General features: G+C 53.1%; 1 protein-coding gene across 1 annotated transcript in view; it reads left to right on the top strand.

The window, feature by feature from the left end:
- KCTD16 (potassium channel tetramerization domain containing 16) overlaps window positions 1–12,207 on the top strand; it is a 76,128-nt gene extending 63,921 nt beyond the window's left edge. Inside the window, exon 3 of the mRNA XM_026858266.1 lies at window positions 6,704–12,207. Coding sequence (XP_026714067.1) covers window positions 6,704–7,155 — 452 coding nt within the window. The 3' untranslated portion in view covers window positions 7,156–12,207. The remainder of the gene's footprint in view (window positions 1–6,703) is intronic.
- The last annotated feature ends 2,061 nt before the right edge of the window (window positions 12,208–14,268 follow it).

Here is a 14,268-nt window from a genome sequence, read left to right as displayed (position 1 = left end):
GGAATATAAATTTGAGAATAGTGAGCTCGTCTGCCTGTAAGGTCAGAGCTACATGAGAAAGCAGTCTCCATCCCCTTGCGTGTTCTGACACATCAACGTGTGCTTTCACGTCAAATTTAGTAGGTAAAAAAAAAAAATCAAATATTTGAATTTTCCTGTAGAATTCTGAAATATCACAACATTACACTTTTATAAGTCTCAGGCATTATAATTTTTGAAATTTCTTGTAGAATTCTGAATTCTGGAATCTCACAACATTGCATTTTCACGTCTGAAGCGTTATAACAGAAATTTAACTCTATGTAATGTGATATTAAAACTAATCTGATAATATATATGTCAAAGTGAAGGGAGGCGTTGAAGCGATCTAGATGAACACTTTCCCAGTGCAAATGTCTTCCAAATCACCGTGCTCCACTGCAAGACAACAGCACTGATCGGTGAGGAACTGCCTTAGTGTTCAGCCCTTTCTCCCGGGATCTGTCAGAGGTTTCACTCGTTTGCTTACGCTCCCTCTGCGTTTCCAGGTGGGCTCGGAGAGCAAGGGGTGATGGTTTCTTCCCACTGCAGCAGCTTGTTAGAGCGATTAAATGGGGGGTGACACCTGGACAGGCAGAGGCTGAGGCTGGTGCCAGCCCCAGAAGTGGATGCAGCTACTCGGCAGAACAGTCACTTAGGGCTGGCATTTGCGTTTGAATAGTGTTAGTTTTCTGTAAGCCTTTCCCTGGGTGAAGTAGTGCAAAAACCTGCTTCTCAAAGTTCCTAGAAGTCGAGGAGGGGGAGATGTCCCAGCCTGCTGCGACGGTGGGGTTTGGGGCAGTTTTAGACACTCCAAAGTGCTTCGCCCCCCCCCCCATGATGGAGCATCTCCACTGGCTTGGGGAGCTGCAGAGGGACAGGGCGGAGGGGAGCTGGCTCTGTCTCCGTCGGGCTGTTTGTCCAGGCTTCGCACGTCAGACTTCAAACACCATCCTATCTGGGATGGGCTTCATGGCGACTGGGGTCAGGGTCTACATGTCATTTCTCACAATCAACCTTCATTGACTTTGGTTTGAAGGTCCTGTGCTGATTTTATTTTATATCGTAACTTCTCTCTCCTCCCTAGTTTTCTGCACACCCGCCATCCCTCTTCGCAGGGATTTTCCCTGCTTACAGCACGTTTGTTGTGAAAGAGGGAGAGGAGTAGAGAAAAACTGGATGGCTGATGGTTTGTGTGTCAATTATACATCAGAGGCTTTGCTGCTTCTTCAGAAGCTTCTAATAATAATAATTATAATTAGGGCACTGGGAGAGAAATGTGCTGAGATCAGGGAGAAAAGCAGGAAAGCCAGGCCAGAATTAATTAGCCCCTTTTATCTAAGAATCTCAAAGCATTTAGACATTAATTAATGAATTCTGTGGTTAAATCAGCACGATGTTTGGTTTGCTGCCGGAATGGTGGCCGGTCTCGAGGCTCAGCACCCATCCTTGCTCAGCCGTGGGTCCTGAGTGGGTCGACGCTCCCACAGGTGCTTCCCTCTCACTGCAAAACCCACAGAAATATTTCTGGTTTTCCTACCGGCTCTGTCAGTCACCCTGACAGCACCCAAAGCCGGGATGAGGAGGCCCCCCGCCGCGTGGCAGCACGACTGCAGGGAACCGCGGGGGTCTGGGGGAGACGGACGTGACAGGATCCCCACCAGTGTACCCAGAGCTGGCGGCTTCACGCGGGGAGCAGAGGGTCTCCGCCGGCCCAGCCCCAAACTCACTGAAACCTGGGCGGGCCCCGGCGCAGCCGACGGCAGCCTTGCGAGGGTCTAGGCTGGAAGTTACTAACTTCTCCCCCAAAATCCCATTCCAAGAAGTGAGTAACTGGGTGAACTTAAAAGTCATCTGGGAAGTGCTGCAAGAAACCCTTGAAGAGCACCAATGGTGTGCTGACACGGGGATGAACAACTTGCCTCAGCTCTTCTTTTTAACGGCTGCGATAATTCTCATTTTTTAATTGATTTCAGTTCAGTTTGCAGCCCTTGCTTTTAGTTAGCACCAGCCTGCATTTTTTCAGTAGAGCTTTATTGATTTCCTTTTCCATGTGATCGCTCCACAACGCACGCGGCTGTTGAGAACCGTGCTCCCGGTCTGGAGGAGCTGACGTGGCCCCGAGCCTCAGCCCGCGGCCGACCCTGCTGCCCCCGGCTGCGGGCTGGGGGGGTTGTGGGCCGAACGCCGTGGTCGCCCTGACCCCGCGCGGTTCTGGCTGCTGAAAACTCCGCGTATCCAGCAAAGGAACGTCTCGTGTGTGCGCATGGAAGGGGTGAAGGGCGCTGAGCTCTGCTCATTTCGTTACAGTTCCGATGCAGCCTCAGGTTTGTCAGCAGCTTCTAATTACACCCAGACATGGGGGGGGCACATGGAGGTGGCACATGGCACAGCCTGGAATCAGTAGCCCTTTGCCCCCCATCCCCCTTTCCACGCTCCAAAACATCTGTTAAAAGTGACTTTTTTTAAAAAAAAAGCCAAACAATGTATTACTTTCCTTTGGTAGGGAGTGGCTGAAGCATTTTGGTTGAACGCTGCTAGAAAAAAAATAAAACCAGTCTGAGGCAAACAGCAGGGATATTTTTTTCTCTAAATCCTGAGCTCTTTCACATCCCCCCTTGGCCAGTGACCCGCCCCGCAGCGGCTCCCGGCTAACGCGCAGCAGCTCCCTCTTACCTTCGCCATGCTGCTGGTAGCCCCTGCCCCTCCTGCCCCCTTCCCCGGCTCCCAGAGAGCTTTTTCCTTGCTGATGATGCTGTTGAGGTTTTTATTTCTAACAGGCTGCGCTGCAGCCGTGCACGCCATTATCTGTAATTCTCGAGCCTGGTCCCTGTCCCTCTGTCTGACCGACCGATCGTTTTCCCTCGCTTTGATGTCAACTAATTGATGTAATCCAGAGAGTAATTTAGTTCCTTAAAATGATGAAATTAGATTTTGTATGATGTGTCTGGCATCTCCAACTTCCCTTCCTTGTTAGAATTTTGTTGTTGTATTTCCCTACCCCATAGGCTGTGAAACTCTGTGGGCAGAAGGAGCGTACCCTGCCGGGGGTGCGTGTGACTGACAGCTGGCTTTGGATTGAGGCTGGTCAGTGGGTTTTGGCAAGTCGGCCTCTGGAGCCCCCTGGCACCCCCCGGCTCCCGAGGAGGTGACAGAAGCCATTTCACTGAGCCCATGTCTGGAGTTGTTTGTCAAAGCGCGCGGGGAGCAGAGGTTTCCACAGCCCGCGCCTGACTGAGTCAAAATCAGGCAAAGGACTTTGCGAAGCAGTAAATGAGGCAGCTGTGCCCACACTTTTTGTTGTGCACCTGCAACAAAGTGGAGCTCAGCTTGCTTGACTTGAGATCAGATAATTTTAGAGTACTGTTTTAACTAACAGAGCCAACTTCCTAGCATGGTAATTACTTTGATCCTGGTTGGCACAGATGTATTTTTCATCTATTATTGCTTAATACTGGAACCTTTCTTTTTTTTTTACTTCCTCTGGTATCTGATGATAGCCTAATGAAAATTATTTTTTCCCCTACCTCATTAAATGCTAAAGGGCAATTCAATTTTCTCCGTAGCGTTCCCTCTCTCTTTAGATTTTCTTAATGTACTGCTCTGGCTAGCCTGATATGTTGTTCTTGTAATGATTATATCAAGGTCTTTTCAGCATAAAACTTAAGCTTATTTTGTAGCTCAAAGTAGAAGCCCACGGCTGGCGATGCCACAGCCCACACACCGCTGGGTCCTGGCTGCGTGACGCTGGCCGGGGCCGGCGAGGGCAGGGCTGGCAGGGGGGCTGGAAGCCAGGCTGGCCGGGTGGTTTCTGAGAGCGTGTCTATCTGTGCAAACAGCCGTCCCCACCATTTAGAGGTGTCCAGAACGTATTTATCAGAAAGAAATCTGTTCACCTTTGCCCCTCCTTTTTCGGCGGAGTGGAGCCGTTGCTGGGGTTGCCCAGAGGACCCGGCTGGTTTTCGCTCTCCGGGCCAGGCTCTGCCTTTCCCGGGGCTGTTTGGAGATCCCAGCCCGCAGCCGCCACTGAGATGCTCTGCACACCCGCAGCATCTGTGCTGGCCACCAGCTCTCCTGCCAAGCCCCCTCCCATGAGCCCACCCAGCCCAACTCACCGAGCACTGGTGCCGGCGGGAGGTCTCTGCCCAGGGAACCTCTCCAAACCCTGCGGCTCTTACCAGCACCCAGGTTTTTGCTGCTCTGCCTCATGAATAGATGAATTTCTGCCTCCCAGTTCACCCGTGGTATGCCCATCGTTGGTGAATATTCATTAAGTGAAATTAGCATTTATTAGGTCTTAATTAAGGTATAACAGGCTTGTTTGGTGGTAATGAAGTATATACTCTAGATGTGCCTGATGGCAGCTGGTGGCTCCCCTGCTCCTGCAGCCATCCCTGAGCAGGGTCTGGCCCCTCCGGCAGGGGCACAGGGACCTGAACCCCTTTTTTTCCCCACAGCTGTGAAGTCCCAGCTGTGAGGAGGTGTCTGCAGCCCAGGCAGGTGCTGAACATTCGCTCAGGGTTGCAAAGTTTCCTGAGGTGATGGCAGCAACGTCCTGTGCCCCTGCAGTGGTCTCAGATGTGTTGGGTATTTGGTGTCGGGGCTGTTTGGGCACCTGAGGCACGTGCTGGCGTTTTGTCCCTTGGCTGGGGGAGTGCAGCCCTTTCATCAGGGCTCCATGGCTGTCTGGCTGCTATGGGATGGGGATGGGCTTTGCTGGAATGTCCCTATGAATTTGCCTAGAAACTGTGAGGGAGGCACCAAAACCTGCCACGCTGAGAGCCAGCAGCGGGCTGGAGGAAGAGGTTGCACGGTGCGCTAATGAGAACTGACCCGAGCTGTTACCTTTTCCTTCTCAACTCATTTTTCACCGTTTTTCGGACTTAATTCAGTCCAGCGTGGGGAGGGGAAGCAGCGGCCGCGTGTCACCCTGGTGCGGGACCAGGCGTGTGTCGCCAGCGCTGCCGGCCGGGAGCTCGGCCCCGCTGCTCCCCGGGGCCGTGGCAGGAGGGAGCCTGGGGTCCAAGGAGGGAAAACACCTCGTGGAAGGGCTCCTGGCAGCAGCGGTGCTCGCCAAACGCGTTTCCTCCATTAGGATTCACTGTCGTCCTCAAATGCACACAGGCAGCAGGGGGAAGATGAGAACAGAAAAAGTAATTACAGGCGAGTGCAGAGCAAACAGAAAAGGAGAGCAGGAGCTGCCCTCCCGCCGGCCGGGAGAGCCCTCACGGGGGTGCGCTCCCCTCCCGGCGTCGCTGTGTTCCCGCCAGCCAGAAGCACCCTCAGCAGTTCCCTTCCACTGGGTTAATTTTTGGCCCTTCCAGCGGGAATAACCGTTTCTGTGTGCGGGAAGGGCAGAGGCGCGGGGCCGGCCCTTGCAGGGAGCCCTCGGCAGCGGCAGCGCAGGAAAGCCCTCGCCGAGCTGGAGCATCGCTGCAGTGAGGAGCTGCAGATCAATAGGGCTCACGGATGTGCTTTTCAGGAGCACGTGTGATCAGGGTTTTACAAAGGCTCAGTGCGTAATGCCTTTGCTAAAGCCAAGCAAATTATTAAAAAAATTTCCATTTAGCCACTATTGACTTCTTTCAGACAAGATACAGAACAGGTCTTGAAGCAAGTCTATAAATTAAATTTAGCCACACAGCTCACAGACTGAGAGACTCCTTCGTCATTGACAAGGCAGAGGAAGGAAGAGGTGAGGAGAGGCTTCCTGACTCCTGTGTTTCCACCAGTTTCTGTAAATGATATTCATCGTACTTCTGGTTGTGTAAGACGGAGGAATGGGCGAGCAGGGCCGTGGCTGTCAGCAGTGCAGCTCTTTAACGTTTTGCTGCCGTGAGCTTGCAAACCCCCTTCCATCAGGGTCTGCTCCCAAGGCCTGGGGGTTTGACATTGGCAGCAATGTGGGGGGGGGGGTTTGTTTGTTTTTTTGATGGGGACCTGCTTCTGGAGTGGTGGCAGCGAACAGCCACCTTGGACCCTGGTGAGAGGAAGGGATTCCCCATCGGCCTCACCCCCCCGCTGCCATGCGGGAGCTCTGTAGGAACCCTGGGCCAACGCTGACCTGGCTCTTCCCCCTCCCCGTTCCCTCCTCCTGCCCTTGCACCGCCGTCACGAGCGCCACAAGCGCCGGGGGGCAACACTGGCTGCAGGGCCCCTGTTTTCATGGTTGAGACCGGGGCTGTTTTGCTGGTCTGAACTTGCAAAGCTGAATTATGTATGCTTTTTTTGATCTGGATGGTGTTACCAATCTGCATGAGTTGGAAATGATAATTACTTTTTAGTGGGAAGATGGATGCTTCCAAATGACATTTAAATCCATGATTATTGCAGTGGTTTGGTCAGGGAACAGTTGTTCTCAACGCCAGCTCTTCCCCTTCGTCACGGATTACTGCGCCTGGGCAGGTCTCCAGCTGAAAAACAAAAAGCCGAGCCATGCGCTGCATGAATCAGGAAATAAATGAAGGGGTTCCCATCAGCGGCGGGGTATGCAAAGGAAGGACCGTGTTTCCCCAAAGCCTCTGGTGTGTGCGGGAGCAAACCCCCGGGCACGGGGAGGTGTCAGGACTTGTCCGCAGGGCACAGGGCCTGGGCGGCCGGGGGGGGACGGAGGCTGTTTCTGTGTGCGGGCGGGGGGCTCGGAGCTGTCGGTAACCCCGGGGCGCTCTCGTTTGTTCCCTTGCAGGTGAGCCCTCCCGGTGGTCCTCGTCCCACTGCGACTGCTGCTGCAAGAACGGCAAAGGTGACAAGGAGGGAGAGAGCGGCACGTCGTGCAACGAGCTGTCGACGTCGAGCTGCGACAGCCAGTCGGAGGCCAGCTCCCCCCAGGAGACCGTCATCTGCGGCCCTGTCACCCGCCAGCCCAACATACAGACTCTGGACCGGCCGGCCAAGAAGGGGCCGGTGCAGCTGCTGCAGCAGTCCGAGATCCGCAGGAAGAGCGACCTGCTCCGGACTCTCACCTCCGGCTCCAGGGAGTCCAACTCCAGCAAGAAAAAAGCGGTGAAGGAGAAGCTCTCCATTGAGGAGGAGCTAGAAAAATGTATCCAGGATTTCCTCAAGATCAAAATCCCAGACAGGTTTCCAGAAAGGAAACATCCCTGGCAATCCGAACTGCTGCGGAAGTACCACCTATAGGCTCAGGGTGGGGAAAGCACACGACCTATTACCATTAGAGCAAGATTCTAAGTGATATGAAAATAATTCCCGATAATAATTATTTGTTAGGTCACAAAAAAAAAAAAAATCCATCTCTATAGTACTGCCTAATTTGCCTATTTCACCTTAACATTTATAGTCATAGGGTAACGATATTTTTCCAGTGGTGGAAGCACAATGACAAATGCTTTTATTTGTAAACTCTGAGTCTTACACAAGCTGAGTACCTTAAGGGCACAACCAGAGCGACCCCAAGAGCTGCTGGCGTGCGGGTGCCGGCGGGGAGCCGGCCGGGAGCAGGCGGTGCCCGGGCTGTCCCTGGGCTGCATGCTGTCTGCCTTCCCCCTGCAGTGCGTTTGTTTGGAGGGATGCACCCGCTCAAAGAAACAAGCTATGCCATGACAGTTTACCTTAAGCATGTGTATATATATATGTGCATATATATATATATGTGTGTATATATATCTCTGTGTATATATATATGTATATATATATCAATATATATTGCTTAAAGAATTTCTGGCTCTCTCCTTATAACTGCACTTTCTCAGCAAAGAGCATTTTTTAGCAGTCTGTGGATGTTCTGTTTCTTCTTCAGGTCTTTGAGGGTTGAGCAGTAGAAAACCCATCTCACTGTCTCTCTCCCCGCTCCCTCTCTCCCCCCTCCCCTTCTCTGAGACACTGTAAATCCATTTCAGTGGAGCCCAGGGAACAGCGTGTGGGTCTTTGTTGCCGTCAGCAAAATATTCTGTTTGTTTTTGAAGATCTCGTTCCCTCCATGTCCTCCCCACGCCTCTTGTCGTGTTTCTCAAGGCTCTCCGGTGCCGGTGGGCTCAAGGCGTGACAGTCCCGGTTGGAAGCCGTAGGGGTTCCTCGCCGTGGCCGTGCCCAGGACGGCTGAGCTCCGCGGGCTCACCCGTGCCAGGAGCGTTTGGCCCCGGTGGCAGGGTGAGTGGGCGCCGTGTCCTGGCCAGTGCAGAAGCAAACAGGCCAGCCCTGCACTGATCAGAGCCAGGGGCCAGAGCCCGCGGCCCCCCAGGGAGGGGAATGGGGCTGTGGGGTGCAACAAGCTGTCCTTGCCGGGCGAGGCGTGAGCACGGCTGCCCGGAGTGGGGACGGCCCGGGAGCTGGGTGTTAGCAGGTGTCCAGGCGTAGGGCCAGCAAAACCTGGAGCAGGTACACGTGGGGCTAGGCTGGGCTCAGTGGGGCTGGTCTTGGGGGTGAGCTTGGGCTGCCGGGTGGGCGAGCCACAGAGTGACGGAAAAATGAATTGCTCCAGGCATAGCTGGGAACAAACCAGCTGGAGGATTTGAGATCAATTATTCATTTTCTATAGGCACAGGAAGAAGGAGATTTTATATGTATCTATATAAATATGGGAAGTGGTAGTGCTGGCAACACAAAGCATTTGATCCTGACTTAGCGTCCTGCAGGTTCCAGGGCTTCCCCCCTCTTAAAGCTGAGACTGCTGTGGGAGTTGATGTCAAGTACGCACAGATCAGTTCGGCTGATCTTTGTGTGGTTTCGGTGAGGTGGTGCCTTGGTGCTCGCAGGGCTCCCTTGTGCCCACGCACCCGCCTGTGGCGTCTGGGTTCTGCCAGAAGAACCGTTGGGTCTGCACGAGGACACGGGCAGAGGTTCATACCCCGCGCTCAGCTGCAGACCTTACGCGGGTGTTTGTTGGTGAGGGTGAAAATTTTACCAGCAAGAAAGGAAGCGATACCTGTCCGGAGTGACCCCGAAGTGTGAGCTGGCTGTAGGGGGGAACCCTCCCGGCCGCACATGCCAGCCTGTGGAGAGCAGGGCTGGGATGTGGCCGCTCGGTGTCATCTCTGCTGAGGCGCTGTTCTTAGGGGGAACACGCGGTGTCGGCAACGCGGAGCGAGGGTTGTGAAATAGAGGCTCTGACCTGGGGAAAGCTGGGCTCAGGGAGAAAACTCAGCACTTCTGGGATCAGGCTCTAGAACCAATTCAGGTTTTAAGACGTTCACTCACACTCAAGTGCGGGTTGGGCAGAACCTCTGCTCCCCTGCTCACACTTCATGTGGAAATCAACGTTTTGCACAAGATCCGCAGATCTGGCTCCTCTTAGTTATTTGTTGGTTCGTTTCTAATGTTTTTCTTTTCCCACTCAACATTTCCTGCATCTTGCCCCCCAGCTCTGGCACCCAGCAAACAAACCCAGGGAACAAACAGGGCTCTGCCTCGGGATTTCCAGCCGAGCGTGCGGTTCGGGGTGGATCACCCCTCTTCCTCAGCAGCAGACTGCAGCTAAAACCTTGTCCTTCCCACCACTCCAGATCATTCCCCACCTCTTTTTAATATCACAAATATTTGGGCTATAAAATACGTGTGACAGAGTGGGAGAACGGGCGCTGGGTGTGTGTGTGTGTGCGCGTGTGTGTTCCCAGACTGACGTTCAGGGTGCACGGGATTGCACGATGATTAATAACTGTAGAAAAATTAGACCAAATGAAATGCGCCCGGATGGGCTTGATTTATGTGGCCTTCAAGTCTTCAGTTTTAGATGAAATGGTGATTATTCTCCAGTGCTACACACAAAAAAAAAAAATAAATAAAAGGTCTTAAACTTCAGAACTTCAGTAATCACGGGCAGGCCAAGCCTGCTGGGAAGCACAATGCTCGCTGCTGGTCGGGACGGCGCTGGGGGGGGGAGCGGGTGCCCAGGCGTGTGTGTGCACACTCGTGGGTGTTCACGGCGCCTCCCGCTGCTGCAGGGACCCCCTTCTGCTCCATCGTCACGCTGCCCTCGTTGTGCAGGGTGGGTTGGTTTAACGGGGGCTCGGGGCTGTGCTGCGTGGCTTTTTGCTCTCAAGACTGGCTGGCAGGCTCGAGGTGCCGCGGCCTCTGTGGCAGAGGAGCCCCTGGGCGATGGGGGGAGCTGCCCACCCTCCCCGCGGGGGTTGGCCTCAGTGCCCAGCGCTGCACAGGAAGGTCCCTTCCTCTCCCTCCTTGCCTCGCTGCTGCTCTCTGGACCCCAGCGCCCCACGGCGAGAACCGCGCCCCACCAAAGAGCCACGCTTCGGGCACCTCGTTCTGCCACTGTCAGGTGGCCACAGGGCCACCACCAGGCACAGGACCACCACGGGCATGGGACCCTGCCTGCGGGCAGAGGGTGGAGGAACCTCGGCCAGGGGGAGACAGGCACGGGGGTGATTAAAGCGCTGTGCCACGGTGGCCCTGTGGTTCACCTGTGGGTGCCCGTGGGTCGGGAAAGAGCAACCAAGCCTTCTCCCGCTGGTGGGGTCTGTACAGGCACCCAAATGGTGATTTTTCTCATCACAGGAGGGTGATGTGTTAACTCTGGGAGAGCTTTTCCCCAAAGTAATGTCATGCACACATCCATATACATCTACACCTATAGAGAAGTACAGGTCCGTACACGGGCAGATACATCCGTGCGCCCCGGGGTGAGAGGCCCTTTGGGCCAGGTCGTTCCCCCCCGTCTGCAGGACGCGGCACCACTCGCTGTTAGAAGGGGCAGGAGAAATTCCTGCAAGAGGTGGGTGCCCAAACGGCACCTCGGAGCAGCCCCCGGCTCGGCAGCACCAGGAAAATGTGGCCAGTGCTCGGCACGTCGGGCACCTTCCCCCCTCCTCGGCTTCTCCCTGGGGCTGGGCAGGGGGGAGGCTGCAGCCCTCCTCTGCTCACCCACAGGAACAAGGCAACGAGGGAAAGAAGGGAGACAGCTGCAGTGCAGCGGGGGGACAAGAAATGGGAAAAACAGATTGTCGAGAAGGTAGCTGGGCTTTGAGCTTCAGAAATATTCAGCTCAATTCTATTTTGTTTCAGCGAGAGAACCCGTGTCTATCCCCAGGACATGTTTGGTCACTTATCGGTGGCAAACCAAAATGAAACTCGATTAACGGAGGACTTTATTCTTTCTAAAATATCTGGGGAGGAACTGTGCTTGGAGCTACTTTCCACGCATAACAAAGACCAAATATAAGTTCTGTTGAAACTAATTCGAAAACTCACATTGACTTCAGTGGGACTGAGACTCCCCTAAAACACCTTTTTCTCAAGAAAAATGGGCGCCTGCCTCAGTGAGGACGAGAGGAAGCCATTAAGCTGCAACAAAATTCCAAAGGCACTTAGGTTGCTCGCAGTGTTCATCACTTCCACACGTGGCAAACAGGTCTGGTCGTTGGGTGACGGCCTTGCACAGCCAGGCTTTAATTATCGGGGGCTGCTCAACCTTGCTTAACCTTCGCGTAGGACGCGGGGCCGGCGGAGCGCGGCAGGTGGATGAAGGGGCGAGCGCCTGGCCGGGGGGTGACCAGCCCCCCCGCAGCCCTGGGTGCAGGTGGGGCCCCGGGCACGGTCCTGGCTACGAGCGCTGCTGCCGCCTGGGCTCAGCTCAGCTGGACTCAGCTCAGCTGGGCTCGGCTCAGCTCCCATCACAGCTACACAGATCCCCGCTGGCCTTTACGCCTTTCGCGGCCAGAAATATGTTTTCCAAGGGGCCAAATGCCTCGAGACAGACACTTGAGCAGGACTCAAAGTGTCAGGGGGAGACAGACGGAGAACATTTGAGTTTACATAGACCCGTGGGGACCAATTATTTTTTTTTCCCTAAATAATCTGCACACACCCAATAGAGGCTTCACAGCACTCTGGAGAACGTTTTGGGGTTTTAATTCTAGTTTTGTGAGTCTGTTTATTAATTTTCTTTGCAAAGCCGTGGGCTGAAGGAGAAAACAAGGTTGATTTTTATTGGCAATGACCATAACGTAACCGAGACCTTCAGCCGTATCTCACACTGCGCTCCTAGCCCCAGAAAGGCTGGAGGAATCTTTCCGATGTCTTACCCTGCCCTGAAGCCCTTTCCACCATTGCGAGTATGCACGTGGACTTGACTTTCAGAGTACTTTATGCATAAGGCCCCATGTATATCATGGTACAAAATAATTGTCCAGTCTTATGGATAGCTTATGCCCCAACGGGGTTTTGTAGATTAATAGAAAAAGAACAAAAAAGCACTTTTAAATTATTTATATTATAAAAAGACATTCTTTATTTTTCTTGGCATCGATATCACTTAGCTAAAAAATCAGTTTATAAGTATGATATTACAGATTTTAAACTATAGCAATGATAAAGCAAACACGAAAAAGCGGAATTCAGAATTAAACAGACAAAACCTACCGACGCGAAGCAGAAGGTTGGCAAGGCCCGGCTGGTTGGGTGGGAATTGTTGGACTCAGGGGTCGGGGGGGATCCTCCCTGCCATCCCTTCGTGTGTCCGCCCCGGCCCCGAGGCGTGGGGGCGATGGGGGGCGGCCCCTTCCCCTGCTCGCAGGACGAGCTCCGCGGGCGCTCGGGTTGGGACAGACCCACCCGCCCCGGGGGAGCGAGGGCTGCCAGTGCAGTATCTTCCCAGCCAACACAGGATTTAGAGGGGGGTTTGGTGACGTTGTGATCTCTTCGGGGCCTTGCTCATGTTACATTTTCGGACCTCATACACGCACTTAATGACTTTGCTGAGGCTGAGTCAGTCTGTTGCACATTGATGTAGATTAAGTGGCACCCACTGAATTACCTCTCTACTTTCCAACGTGGTTCACTTGTACATAAGTGTAATGTCAAATTGTTTACAGGTTATTTTGTGCGTAATTGTGGAAAAAAAAAAAAAAAAGTTTTATCTACAAATTTAAAGGAATCGATTTTACTGGAAGGTGTTTAAAAAAAAAAAAAAATGAATGTGCTTAATACAGTATAGACATCATTGATTATGGTCTCACATGAATGCATGTATCTCCGTGTTGTCAGTCCCCACCAGTGAGGTTATTGGCAATATTCTGCAGTCTGTGAATAGCAAATATGCATAAACTACTGTGACTCTGACAAATATAACTCGGTGACTGTTTCTACTGTGGTATGTAAAAAAAAAAAAAAAAAAAAAAAAAAAAACGAAAACGACAAAAAAAAAAAGACAAAACAAAACAAAACCCAAACAAACATGTAGCTTTTAGCCTGCTGTATTTCCCTGGTACAAATAACAGCATGAAAGAAAGAGAGATGTTGGAAAAAAAACCCAAACAAGTCATAGCCGTGACCTGCGTGGAGTCATTTGTGCAATGGCACCTGCCAGGTAGCTGTGGGCCGACTGCCAAAAAAACGCCTATTTATAGAGGCTCGGAGGCGGCAAATGAAGGTGTTGCTGTTGCCTCCTGCTCCAGCATCGCTGCTGGCGGAAGAGATGACCTTTTGTTTGGGATGGTGATAAATGGAGAGAGCCACTCCCTGCTCATTGTTCCCACGTGCGGGTTGGTGTTACACAGTGTGCTGGTGAAAAGTGCAGCTATCGATGTCGTGGCACTGGGCGGCTGAAAACTGCAGCTAATTTGTGTCTTGCCGTGCAAATAAATCGGTGCATGTCCACTGTAAGAGCACAGACAAGAATAAATAAGTTGGTATCCTTCAGCTGTCTTATGTACACACACATAAATGTGTAGGTAGGTGCACCCTTGCTTTCCTCCCGCCGTGGTTTGGCATCGGTTCATGTTAACCAGTTCCCTGCAGGCTGGTGCTTGCTCTCCCTTGTAGGTGGTGGGTTTTGTGGGTTTTTTTTTTTTCCTCATTTATTTCTGGGTTAGACTGAAAAAATATCAGTTCAGTGGTCACAGGGTGAGATTCTCCTGCCGCCCTGTCTTGAACAGAGATTTTTCTGGTGCTGTGATTTGAACATGCTTCTGGGAAAACCACCATCGCATCAGGGCTCACCTGCCAGAGTATTTCCAAGAACACTTTGAAATGTTTTCATCCTCTGTCATTCTAAAGACGCCTTGGCAAGGGACGGCTTCGCCACAGCCAGTGCCTGAGTCACAAATGAAGTGCAGGGCAGGGCAGGAGGAGGAGGAGGGTGCAGAGGAAGGGCAGGACGTCTCTCCTGGCCAGGGAGAGGAGCCAGCTGCGCTGGCCCCCGCGTCACCCTCCCAGGCCGCTCCCAGGGTGCGCAGACGGTGCCCCCCGCGAGGCTTCCCGCCCCCCCGGTGCCTGCTGCAAAGAGAGAAGGGCTGGGGGGGGCAGGAGGAGGCCCTTGGCCACCCTCTCCCCCAGCGGTGCCGC

This window comes from Athene cunicularia (assembly GCF_003259725.1).
Source record: "Athene cunicularia isolate RWA chromosome 13 unlocalized genomic scaffold, athCun1 chr13_part1, whole genome shotgun sequence".
Classification (NCBI taxonomy): domain Eukaryota; kingdom Metazoa; phylum Chordata; class Aves; order Strigiformes; family Strigidae; genus Athene; species Athene cunicularia.
The sequence above is the reverse complement of the archived record's forward strand: the minus strand, read 5'-3'. Positions and strand labels throughout refer to the sequence as shown.